The sequence below is a fragment of the Aricia agestis genome, chromosome 10, assembly GCF_905147365.1.
Source record: "Aricia agestis chromosome 10, ilAriAges1.1, whole genome shotgun sequence".
NCBI lineage: Eukaryota > Metazoa > Arthropoda > Insecta > Lepidoptera > Lycaenidae > Aricia > Aricia agestis.
The window spans coordinates 8,660,096-8,673,805 of NC_056415.1; the positions used below are offsets into that span (position 1 = coordinate 8,660,096).

The 13,710-nt window shown below is 37.8% G+C and overlaps 1 protein-coding gene across 2 annotated transcripts; it reads left to right on the forward strand.

Annotated features, from left to right (window-relative positions):
- Window positions 1-607: 607 nt before the first annotated feature.
- On the forward strand, window positions 608-12,880 carry LOC121731071 (transcriptional regulator CRZ1). 2 transcript variants are annotated; one of them, XM_042120400.1, is made up of 9 exons: window positions 608-652; window positions 5,922-5,968; window positions 6,526-6,771; window positions 6,911-7,027; window positions 7,174-7,215; window positions 8,215-8,363; window positions 8,517-8,617; window positions 8,727-10,907; window positions 11,192-12,880. In XM_042120400.1, exons 2-9 carry the CDS (start codon window positions 5,960-5,962, stop codon window positions 11,473-11,475), a joined length of 3,129 nt encoding a protein of 1,042 aa, XP_041976334.1. In that variant the 5' UTR covers window positions 608-652; window positions 5,922-5,959; the 3' UTR covers window positions 11,476-12,880. The 2 variants fall into 2 exon arrangements, with proteins under 2 accessions (XP_041976334.1, XP_041976335.1); XM_042120401.1 differs by lacking the exon at window positions 7,174-7,215.
- Window positions 12,881-13,710: the final 830 nt, after the last annotated feature.

The following is a 13,710-nucleotide window of genomic DNA, read 5'->3' on the forward strand; positions in this document are numbered from 1 at the left end:
CCGTCAATAGTGGTCGCGGGTCGCGGCTCGGGGCGCGCGGATCGGGAGCACGGTCAGGGCGCGGACGGCCGCCACACTACGGAAGTAATGAACTTGAATGCAGCGCTCGGCCGCGCCGCGCCGGCCGTCCCGCTCTCGTCTAGTCGCCGGCCGCTAGGCGCGAACGTGACGTACTCACTGCACTCGCTGTCAAATTCGTCCGCATTCTCCATCACGAGCCGCTTTCGTCGTCGATGCGTTTATCGGAACGAGACGCGAATATGTGTGTCGATTGCATTCTCGCCGATGTAAAAGTGCATCTAGGTCGGTCGGCGTCGGGTTAGTGCGACGCGCTCCGCGGCTAGACGTGGGGCAGGTCGGTGTTGCATAATGCGCTGCGAGCGGCGCCGAGCACGCAGCCGGGGCCCCGAGCGCCTGTAGCCGGCCCCAGCGAGCGGCCCCGCGCACGGGCCCCGCCGCCCCGAGCGGCCCCGAGCTATGCGAGCGGCGCGCCGGCCTCTCGTCCCTCTGCTGGCGCTCCGCATACTCTTGGAGTATCTCAAGTCGTTAGATATCGCTTCCGAGTTCCGACCCGTAGGGCCTCCTATACGAGTAGTTTTCCAGTTCCATATCTCAGTTTAACTACGAAGATTATACCGAATAATGACTTCCTGTAAGTACAGTAGCTCTACACATTTCCATCACACTCTCGTTATTTATTTTGTTTGCGTCTCGTGCTTTGTTTTTCACAGCCAATTAAAAGTGAAAAGCTTTATTACGAATTAAGCGTTTTTTGTGTTGCGCTGTTTCAAAAATTCATTGTAAACTAAAATTATGAGTGATTGCTGCTAAATTTATTTTATATATTGTTTCCAAATACATATTTTGCAAAATAATGATGTGCTAATTTGTACAGAAAATTAATCATTAGCATATAGAGTTATCGTATTTTAAAGTCATTCTGAGTATAATTTAATTATTTTGTTGAGCAAAGATATATAACAATCTAAACACTAAAAAATACAATCTAAAATATACAAATATATACAAATTTTGTTGATAATTTTAGACAAGGACCTCATTCTCAAAATAACTTTTATTTTTATTTTTCCGACGTAAAACATCTCCTAGGTCAAATTACTATAATTTTCAATTTAATTTTAACAAAAGACTTGAATATAATATAAAATACTCAACTACTGAATATGTATAGTCATCTATTTGTAGAGGAAACGTCTACGTATAAAATTATTATTAGACTACAAGGTTAGTTTCCCGTTGCACTATTGCATGCATATTATTTATGGTGGCAATATCAGGGCCACAATAAGCTTATATTTGTAGCTATATAACAAATCATTCATCAACTATACTCAGTAAAACGATCAACATAATATCTACAATAAAAGAATTTTATGGCAATTCATTTGTCGCTAAACGAGCCAATAATGAAAGCGAGTGTTGATGCTATATGCGGAAATACAATTAGTTATTAAAAATAAATGTATCATGACATTAACATAAATATAGTGTGTTTATTGCCAGGGGTTACTAAGAAGGGCATGTTTCACTTTTGTGTCGGAAAATTCTTTGCAAATAGATAGATAATATTATAATAATGAACGCACGTATCGAAAACTTTTATAAATCAATTCGTTAAACGTATATAAATACATAAAATAGTTCGTTAAATGCAAATATAAACGCCAAATAAAAAAGATAAAATCGCGGAGTAGACGATTTCGCTATATTGCAGACGTGCGCGCGCGCAGAGGGCAAGTTCAAGATCGTCGCAAGCGCCAAGGTTGCTTCCTATGCAGCGAACGATGCACCTTGCCGACCTTTTTTAAAACGTGTTTATACTTTTTTTGTTATTACGAAATAGCGTGTAACGTATTATGCAATTCCGATCACGTGTGCTGCCATGTTTACTGCATTGTTATAACTAGATGTGTCGCCTGGTTCTGTTTGCGAAAATTGTGAAAAGTTGAAATAGGTAATTTTATTTTTGTGCGCGGCTTATCCTGGGCGATATTGATTCAATTACAGAACGAAATCAATGTTTTGTGTATGAATGCGATAAAAATAACTCTTTACTATAGTTACATTTTGTGTCCTCTCTATTCACTACATCTGCTCATTAAGTATAAATAAGCATAATATATACATACAAGCTTTTGCCCGCGGCTTCGCTCGCGTTAAGAAGTATTATTATATACAAACTTTTATCCCTTATTTTAACTCCTTGGGGTTGGAATTTATCAAAATCCTTTCTTAGCGGAGCCTACGTCATAACATTTACCTGCATGCCAAATTTCAGCCCGATCGGTCCAGTTGGGCTGTGCGTTGATAGATCACTATGTCAATCAGTCAGTCAGTCACCTTTGAGTTTTATGTATACAGATTATATATTTTCATTTTCTTTTGTTAAGTCATAGTAAAGCTTGATTGTCATTTATATCCCCAAAAGTAATGTGCGTGTTTTTTAAATACTTATAAAGAAATTAAATTTCCGCATGTTATAAAATATTTTTAGTGGGAATCTTATGCTTATTTTATTGTCAAGGTGTAGAAATACTAGTCTATATGTAGTGCCTAAATATTAACCTACCAATATACAAAAAATCAGCTGGTTAGGATTCCGTTTTAGGGTACAGTAGTTAACCAAGTTTTGTTGATTACAAAACCCTAAAACGGAACCCTAACCTGCTGATTTTTTGTATATTGGTAGGTTAATAGTTATATAATTTAAGAGTAATCTTGTCCTACAAATAAAACAATCCATATTTTAGGACCATCGAGTCAAAGTATGAAATCCTTTTTATCTCTGTTAGCTAAAATTTTCGAGATTTTTCGAAAATAAAAATGTTGTTCATCTTATCAAAATGTAGCTACTCACAAAACATTAGCTTGTTAGTAATCACAAAAAAAATGTTCTAGGGCTCCCGTACTAATGGCCTTTCCTCATCTTAAAGACACTTGAATAAAATTATGTATAATATTATCAAAATCTTTTCTTAAACTAAATGATATCTTCATGTTCTAGAATAAGATGCGTTTGCTTTTATAACATTGTTTCCATTAACAAATGAACACAAAATAAATGCCAACAAATGAATAGGTATGCACATTATTTTGCGGTGGTCATAACAAAAATATAATTCATGTTTGGCCTAAGAATTTTGGCAAGAGAAATACAGCCGTGAGGACAAGTCAGAACAGGTTACAAGTGCAACAGACAGAAAGAGTTCAGGTGCTCTGATCATTTCAAATCTACAGTCAGTTGACAATCTTAAACCTTTGCGATCTATCATCTTATATTTGTAATTGTTTGTGCCAATCATATGTTTGGCTATTCAATATCACGAGATTTAAATTGTGCCTTGAATTAATGTAGAGTCAGATTTTTAATTCTGTTTCAACCTTTTGTTATAGCCTATACCTAATTGATTTTAAAATTAATTGACTCTTCAATTTTAAAAAGTATACATTTTTTGGACATGCAAATTTTGAACCTCTTTTAGGGGTAAAATTTTGGAGAATCGTTTCTTAGTGTAGGTAGAATTTTGGAGAATCATTTATCATAAAAGAAACATGTCCTCTTGCACATGCAAATCTAAAGGGATTTTAGTCTATATTTTAGTCAATCAACTTTGTCTTGTACTGGATAAAAAAACATGTATACCATTTTGAATAATTTCTAAAGACCTAAGATTTTTTTACTCAATTTCAGCTATATTGACCGTACTACGTAGTCTGAATGCATGATGCATTATTAAATCTATCAGGTGGCCTTCTACCTATCATCCGGTAACAATTGAAGCGTTGAGCTAAATGATTTATATCTATAGAGAAGTGGCATTAAGTGCCTCGCCTTGATATACTTATTGTTTGCATATAGTTGCCTATATTTTATTATAATATTGTGTATGTTTAGAAATCTAGTATATAATTTTCTGAATTTTCTCATGTATAAAAATAAAGGATTAATCGAAGAAAAAAGCGTCTTAGATGTGTGTTAGTCCCCGCTAAATGGAATGTCGGAAAATAGCGACTTTTGTGAAGTATGACAGTATTTTTGATACTTCCGCTTAAACTAGGGAACAAATAAAGGCCAAACTGATTTTGCCAAAACCTATGAGTATGAAATATTGCCATATTATGTTACTAGATTTTGACAGCAATTATTTTTTTGTTTATTGCACGGACTTTTCCAAAACGATATCTCTTTCTCCGTATCTATTATCTATGCAAATCAATTTAACGGTTTAACCGTGAAGAAGTAACATACAAAATTCTTCATCTTATATATAAAATTCTCGTGTCACAATGTCAGTTACCGTACTCCTCCAAAACGGCTTCACAGATTTTTACCAAATTTTATATGCATATTCAGCAGGTCTGAGAATCGGCTACTGGCTACTTTTTATGTTGATAAGTGCATTTGTTAAATAAATAATGGTAAATTTTTACAACTCGAGAGTGACGGCCACCATAGTTTGTGCGACGGAATAGCGATGGACGTTGCCACGGTGCCATACTTATTTAGTCACTTCAATAAGATAATATGGGCGAAATACTTTATATGGCAAAACGACATTTGCCGGAACAGCTAGTATTTTATAATATTGATACAAGATGACGCCTGCAACTACGTTACGCCAAAATTAGTTCACCGCATGGAAATCGTACGTTCTTCTGGGATAAAAAGTATTCTATGTCCTTTCTCAGGACTCAAAGTATCTCCGTATCAAATTTCAGCAAAATCGGTTTAGCGGCTTGGAAGTGTAAAAAGACAGGCAGACAAACTTTCGCATTTATAATATTAGTATGGATTAAATGAAGTCGTGTGTTTTAACACTTGTCTTCTAAGTCACGTGTATATTCCCGTCGTTACTGTGATTACTCTTATCAGCTGATTCCATAATTGGTCTATAAGCAGTTAATATTATATTCTATACACTATCGCTTACTGGTGACTCTATCTATGCAGATTTTATTTTAAAATCTACCTCCACAATTATAAAAGGTTAGTTCAGCATAAGATATTGAAAAAAAAAATGTTTTCTTTTTAATTATACTATCAAAACAACTTACGGCAACAAATATTGCGGAAAAAATACACAATTGAAGCTACTGTAAAAGCTCAAGAGAACTTTTCCGGGCTCATCAATTTGTGTGCATTGTCTCGTTACGATAAATGTACGATAACGCGCGACGCATGATAAGTTCAAAGCTCTCGAAAGCTCCGAGCTTCCACGTAAGCTCCAAACTCTTGCACAACCTAGAATGTCAATTAGGGCCGGTTTTTGAAGAAAATAAAATTCCCATTGACCGTCTGTCGATGACCGCCACATTATGCAACCTCTGTTTCAGTTTATTTTGTGTTTGTATGTTTGAGTACTCTTCTAGTTGCACAACTTTTGTGACTTGTATGTTGGTTTATGATTACTTCTATTTCATTGATTACAAACAGATTTTTAATAGGATATTAAACCTAATAACGTTGAACATTTACGACTCAGTTTTATTGTTTTGGGCGTTTTATTTTTTTGATTTGTAACATTTTGGGGGAAACGAAGGTGCGTGAACTCCCCTTTAGCTACGCCTATTTTTTTATTTACTTTAAATGGAAAGTAAAATTTTGATACCTTGCAATTTATATTCAGTTTAATATGTCGATTTGGGATGGAAATTTTCCAAGTGTATAAATTGTGTGCACTTAGTTTCACAGATTATTAAAGTACACACTGTAATTTATTTGTAGCAATGAATTGTTTAGTCATTACAATAACTTTCCCGAAATATTGGCAAAATTTCAAATGACTGTCCGAAACAATTATTTCTAGCTTTTTGAACCTTTATGCGGAATTGATATTTTTAATGAAAATGTAAGGAAAATTTTATAGCATTGAATCATAACGCTTTTTTTTATTTTCCAGGTATTCAACAAGGAATAACATACTGAATAATATTCAAGATGAGACTGGTAAGCATTTGTTACATAAAATCTTTGCAGTACAAATTTTAAACGTTTTAAAGTAAATCACGAAAATACTTAGATAACTTAAATTCTCTCGTAAGTCTGCGAATCATATATTAGTTGACTTATATCTCCGAAGGCACAAAATTGAGTATGGAGATTACATTATGTGATAAATTTAAATTACCAAAAATATAAATAGGTAAATGGGAAGTGTCTATGCGCAGAGGAAAGTGCGCACTTATGTCTAAACTGGGTCAGTAGTGGCGCCGCCCCTTTATCGAACAACCGGCGTCCTCAAAGTCACTCACTTAGCGAAAATACACTTTAAAAATGAGACAACAGGATCTTAAATGAATGAACACGCTCCCTTCTTCGGACGTGTGAAATGGGTGGAATGTATTTTATAAACTCATTTTTCGTTCTTATTATGCTTTCGCAACTGTGCACAGTTGAAAAGTTATGGAATGTAAATATTGTGCATTTAAAAAAAAATACGCAGTTTGACGCGCACTGGCCGCATGGAATAAAAAGTAAAATTTGACGTTTATTTTTTTTAACAGTCAACGAGCGAAGAGGTACCGACGGTGGCCCGCACGGCCAGCCCGGGCACGGGCACGGTGGGCCCTGTGAGCGCCACGGACGCGTACGATGTCACGAGGATGCGGGAAGAGGAGTTCGAGAGGCTGACGGTGTACATAGTTCCCGACGTGCCCTGCGAGAGGGGCGTCGCGAACAGGGCCGAGAGGACACTCCCGCGCAGCCTGGCCCTGAGGCCATCGGCCGTTTTGTCAACACCCAACACACCGGTACGTGACAAAACTGAACTCCCTTGAAGCAAAAAAAACAAAAATCTTGTAGCAGCAAATCATATTCTATATTCAAAAATTTCCATTGTTTCCATAGTTGAGAAAAACAGAAGCTAATTATTATTATTTATCATTCTAGACGGAAGGAGTATGGAGTACCGGCGTAATACCTCGCGGCACGAGGTTCGGACCGTTCGAAGGAACGCGCACACCAAACAAACCCAACGACAAGGTCTCCTGGAGATATTACTGGAGGGTATGTATCTTAGCGGTAACATACATGGTGTTGGCTACTCTTTCCGCCTTAACCCATCTAAATGCACTAATACGGCATCTAAAACACGTTTACTTCTCATGTGCACTTTTTCTACTTCGACTAACCTATTCCTCTCTTTGGGCCAGGTACAGGAAACAGTGAGACACCATACATTTGGAAACATTAAGGTGAGGTTTGCTTCTCTTTAACTTCTTGAAATGTGCTCTACATTTTTAGATCGGCAAAGCAATTCATTGCAAAGCAAGCATATTAGCTTTGACGACATCTGTGGCTCAGTTGGTGGCCTGTTGGTAGCTCAAGCCGGGGAAACAAAAAGTTTTTAAAGTTCCTGGTTCATGGATGTATATTAAATGTGTGTATCATATATAGCTTTTATTATTCGTAGATCATATAATAAAAATCTTAAATATTGTAATATGTACCTACAGTATATTTCCGTTTCTGGTACCCGTAACGCAAGTCCTTTAGATACTTAGCACGGGGCCAGACTGACGTGGTGTGAAGCGTCCATAGATATTGAAATTAATATTTGATGTATTATCATTATACAAATAAAGTCGAAAAGTAGTTAAATATGAAAGTTGATATTATAAAATCCAAAAAAAAAAATGAATTTTGTCCATTTTTAAAAAGGTCGTTACGTCAAAAAATGTAGAGCACACTGCCGCTTTAGTTTGCTTAAACTAAAAACTTTCATTAATAATCAGGGCTTATCGTTATCTCTAGTGCCTCAACAATGACATTGCGTCTCGTCCTTGACTCATGTATCACAGGCGTTTCGCTATCAACTGCACGCGCATTGTAAATATATAACACGTGCCACGTGCATACTGCATACTCATTTCACTAAATTTTTCATACTCGTACTTGTGTGAATTATTTAAATTGAATGACAAATGATGCGAATTTTCATATTTTATTTTGTAAGCTCTACGACGTACATTATTATTATTGTGTTACTAAGTTATAGTATTAGTGAGAACACAATAATAGTATTTTGTACTGAATATTATTAGTTCATTGGTCTATGAGAATTGCAAAACAGAATAATATAGAATGGTTAGCTCTTCGTTATGGTTATCCGAAATCGTAGACTGTATCTAATATAGTCTAGGTTTCATTAGAGTCTTATAATAGTACCATAACCAAGTTATTTTTGATTGCAGATATTCAAAGACACTGACTATTATTACCTGGATGGATCAGACACGAGCGTGGCCAACTGGATGCGATACGTCGCCTCCGCTTACTCCCTGTCCGTCATGAACCTCGTCGCTTGCCAGCATCAAGAGCACATTTACTTCTACACGATAAGGTAACACTTTCATTAAAACACTTTCAAAATAAAATACCTACGCTAATAACACTTTAAAAATAATAATAAATCTATAAATTTATTTTTATTAAACCACATAAAACACTGCTATCCAGAGTAATTGTTACGAACTAATGTTTTTATTTATTTTAGGGATATCATGCCAAATGAAGAACTCATGGTTTGGTACTGCAAAGACTTCGCGACAAGGCTCGGTTACGACATCGACCCAGAACGAGCTACATACTCTATCTGTAAGAATATTTTTATATTTATCTTCTATCAATTAATGAAAAAAAATTATAGTAAGTTCAGATAGATAACGAAATATATGAAAATAACTCATATTTATTATTATTTTAGGCAAGGAAGAAACTATCAAGAAAGCCTATGGCTTGCCACCGGCGCCGGTACATCCGGAGATAGCTTTTAATCACATGAAATATGTTCTTGGGCTCACAAACGCTAAGGATTTATTAGAAGCAGAAATTCCTAGCAGGAGAAGGAAAAGGGAAGGTAGTGAAAATAAAGCAGCATACGATAACTCCAACTTTATCGTTAAAGAGGAGACGAGGAATGTCAATAAATGCGACAGGTCACTCGTTAGAGAAAGTACAATCATTAACGAACATACGTCTATATCACCAAACCTACTGATGCAACCACCTTCGCCGGTTAAAGTACATAGAGACAATCAGACCATAATAATTCAGCATAAAGAGAGCACGTCACACGTGGTCATCCATCAGCTAGAGAATCCGAGGATCCTCAACAATAAGTCTCCGGGGCACAACTTGAGAGACATGCGAGGTCCTTCGCCTATGTCACAAATACACCAAGAAAAACTCGGTAGTAAGTCGCCGAACTTCAGCCACAGTGGCCCATCCCACTACGAACCCCAGCTTACCCCTAACGATGGATCGGTCAGATCTGATGAAGGTTATTACAGCAATGGGTATCATGATGAGTTCACACCACCAGAAGACTCGAGCGATTCTGATGTAGAAAATTATGTACTAGATTGCTCTAATAAAACTAATGAACCGAAGGAGACGGTGATCGTTCAAAAAATGGATCAGGATATGCATCGCAATGAATATAGAAAGGTAAAAATTAAAATGCCAAAAGCCTACCAGTATCAAAATCATAAGGATATGGATTGTGAAAGTGAGAAGGAATTGATGATTGCGGAGGAGATGATGGACACATCACCGCAAAATTTGTCACCGCCCAGGCGAGATCCCGCTACTTCAACAGTTATAGTTTTAGAAACTTCTCAAAATGCCGTTGTTCCTATAACAAAGCCGTATTATGAAGATGGAACCGTTTCACCGTCCCCACAGACACCCTACATGAGATACACTCCACCGGATACAAGAATTTTGGAAACGATACTAACAGGAAATAGAATAGACACAAATAACAATGATCCCAACAGAAGGCAGCCAAATGCTACACCCCCTCCATCATCACCCACAGAAATGGCATACTCATACAAAAAGAGCCAAAGGTACGGGAATGCTTGCAGTCCTGATTCAAGTTCAAACCTAACACCACTACCGTCGTTGCTACCTTTACCACAGCAACTCCCTCTACCCAACGCGGCATCTGTCTACTCATCATCCCCACCACACAGTATTCCTCACACGACGGAGATTCGCGAGATTAGAGAAATCAGAGAAATTCGTGAAACGAGGTACGAGAGCCACTACCCGAATTATTCCTACAGTATTTACTCTCCACCCAATTCAACAATAATAACACAACTGGGCTCTCCTCCGACGACGTATTCACCGACGGTGACTTCGTCTCACCAATACGAGAGACAACATAATGGCCAAAACAATCATCACTACCCGTCCTCTACGAGCGTTATAACACTGAAAAATTGCTCCCAGTTAAGCCTTATCCAAAATCCAAACGTCGGTGGTCAACTCGTCCCGCAGCATAGCGCTATGAGCCCCGATGGTGGGTGCGGTCTGATGGGAGCGCCGCTGAGTCCCAACTCACAATCTTCGCGAGGCTACAGAAGCCTACCCTATCCCTTAAAAAAGAAGGACGGAAAAATGCATTACGAGTGTAACGTCTGCTGTAAAACTTTCGGTCAACTGTCGAATCTGAAGGTTCATCTGCGGACGCACTCGGGAGAGCGGCCGTTCAAGTGCAACGTGTGCAATAAATCGTTTACACAACTCGCTCACCTGCAGAAGCATCACCTGGTGCACACGGGAGAGAAACCACATCAATGTGATATTTGTAAGAAAAGGTTTTCGTCAACATCGAATTTGAAGACACATTTACGCCTCCACTCGGGACAGAAACCGTACGCCTGTGATCTTTGTATGCAAAAATTCACGCAGTTCGTCCACCTAAAACTGCACAAGCGCCTCCACACCAACGATCGGCCGTACGTCTGTCAGGGGTGCGACAAGAAATACATCAGCGCTTCCGGCCTAAGAACTCATTGGAAAACCACAAGTTGCAAACCGAACAACATCGAGGAGGTCCTGGCGATCACCAACGCAGCCAATACCGAATGCATAGGTAACGAACAATTTCACTTTTTATTTTACTCTCGATTTTGTTTACACTCACTTTATATTGCACAACATTTTATAATTTTCACTTTTAACTTTGCTTTTTACAATTATTTACGATTGCTTCGTTTGCTATTATGAATTTTAATGTAAATTTAACACAAAATACAATAAACGCGACCATCATCGCGAGCAAGAATATCGCGATGCACTTTCTCCCCGTAGGTGAGCTAACTTTCACTTGCGCTCTCGCTGAACGCGGCCGATTTCAATTTGGCGTGCACTTTGCAGGTAACGTCGACAAAGACTGTCACGAGAGAGAGGGGCACGAGGCGTACGAGGTTCACTCGTCAGGGAGACTGGTGGGAGCCGGCGGGGCGCTCGGGCCGCTTCACGGCGAGGGCCCGATGGGAGGGCAGGCGCACTCCACCACGCCGCACCTCGCGCACGGCCAGCTGTCCCCCAGCCAGTACCGCCTGCCCGGCCCCGACCACGACCAGCAGTACGGGCCCGGCGCCGAGACCAGGCCCAGCGTCATCGAGTCCAGCCAACCCCTCATCATAGAGTGCACCTGAAGCTGGGCCACAGTCCCGTAGAACACTTCTCGGACGCCCCATGGGCGGTTTGCGCTAAAGTAATTAATATAGACGATTATGTGATTCGTGAAGACTTTCGTATTATTCAGCGGCTATGAGATTACTTACTGTTAAGATGTATATTTGTAAGCTTCCGGCTAATGAGTACCGAGTACTCGCGTGAAGATCCGATATTATTATTTAAGACGACCTAATTTTAAGGATTGAAATTTCGTAAAGGTTCTAAGCCTTCCTTTTGCTAATGCTCAATTGATTTTTATAAAATTCTATTGTAAATAGATCCTAATGTATATTTTACGTGCCTGTAAATACGTTGTAAATATTTAGACGACCGTCTATGCATATTGGTAGTACTACTATTCGAAATCCTAAATAAGTAAACGCATTATCCAATTTACAAAACGAAATACGTTTCACCAAAGAAAATTTAACTGTTATTATTTCTAATTTTATATAAACTCACAGATTACATGGCAAATCCTGTCCACTCACTGTGAAAATGAGCATAGATACATATTTAGATCGAAACACTAAAAACGGAAATAGATTTTAGTGGTAAGTGCCAAAATGCGCGTTAACGGATTATTTTAAGTTATTGAGATATTTGTATCTTCAAAACATTGTTCCTAATAATTAATTGGAGAATGCATGTGCATGACTTAATTCTAATGTCGTTTAGATTAGAATGAAAAAAATTATGTACATTATCCCTACGCTAGAACAAATGGTGCTTCACATCGTAGATCGGCGAAAGTTCGCACCGGGCTCCGAGCGGCCGGTCGACTTTTGCCACTTAGGGTCAGTTAACAACGAAACGCGACGCTACGTGACCCGGCGCAGTATCTTTAAAATAGCAGTTCAAAATTTATATAAACAAAATGTGTATGTTCTTGAATAAAAAATTAAAATAAATTTGAAGTCGCTAACTAAAACATACCGCGCCGCGTCACGTGGCGTCGCGTATCGGTGAAATAGACCCTTATTGTGTAATTTTAATTCACCGATTTTACTAGTTACTATTTTATAATCCAATTTTCAAGTATTTATGATTCTCCTACTCGAAAAGGCTGAGGTAACTTGTAAAGTAATCTTTGGAGTGCATATTTAGTGTACTGGCTCCTCGCGTTGTAAGGAGGCGTGATTCCGTTATTTCTACTCGTATAGGCTACACGTCGTATCTAGAACCATGTAGCTTTTTGTATATTTCTATCGTTCGTACAGTAAGATTTTTACACGCAATCACTTATAAAGTTATAATCTGTATATTTTATATCAAGCATTTACCTAAAGAGCTAAAATATTTGCAATAAAATCATTGAAATTTAAAATAAATTTGTAATATTAATACTATATTGTAAGGTATGACTTGTGATTTCGACGTTTACCACGTTTTTAATTTTAAGTATTGTGATGCAGTTTCGTTCCGAAATGGCTAGGTTTTTGATAAAAAGATTGTTTCAAATGTTTAAATGTTGAAAGAGGAAAATATTATTATAAACATGCTGTACCTGTAATGAAAAGAAGCAAAAGACCTTAAACGTCGAAATCATGTGACTTTAGACTTCGCTGAAGGCGCATCAATCGTTCCAAAAGTGGTTGGAATACATTACTGCGGGGCTAAAATGGTAACATTTAGCAATTCCTCTCAATCAATTAAGCAAATGAATTGTGAAAACTGTCAAAGTGACAAATGTTAAATCAATACGAATTACTAGACATGAATTGCCAGCAGAGTTGCATTTTGCGATTAAAAAAAAATCAAATTATGATTCATATCATGCTTCTCCAAAGCGACCATTTTAGCCCCGCAGCTTATAAGTTGAAGACGTATTTGCAGTAGCAATGTAACGTTGGAACAGTAATGTCACCTCCAGCGAATGTTGCCGGAAATTCGGCGCTTCCTATACTTACATTGATCGATAAAATAATATTGTATACATTTTCATATAATACCTGCTATTCTATAAATAATCATGTTAACTTCTCGTCATTCCGCGTATTGTTCATGTTTTTTCTTAAATTTTATTATACCTATGTATTTTTATACGTCATGTTAATTTATTGTTTTGAAATTATATTTCTATGTAAACACAAGAATTTCGTGTAAGTGATAAATTGATAATGTATTAAGCGCACAAATTTCGCACGAACATTTCGAACGGAAGTTGCGAATAGCGACGGAAACGATCAACTTATATGAGAATTCTTCTGTAA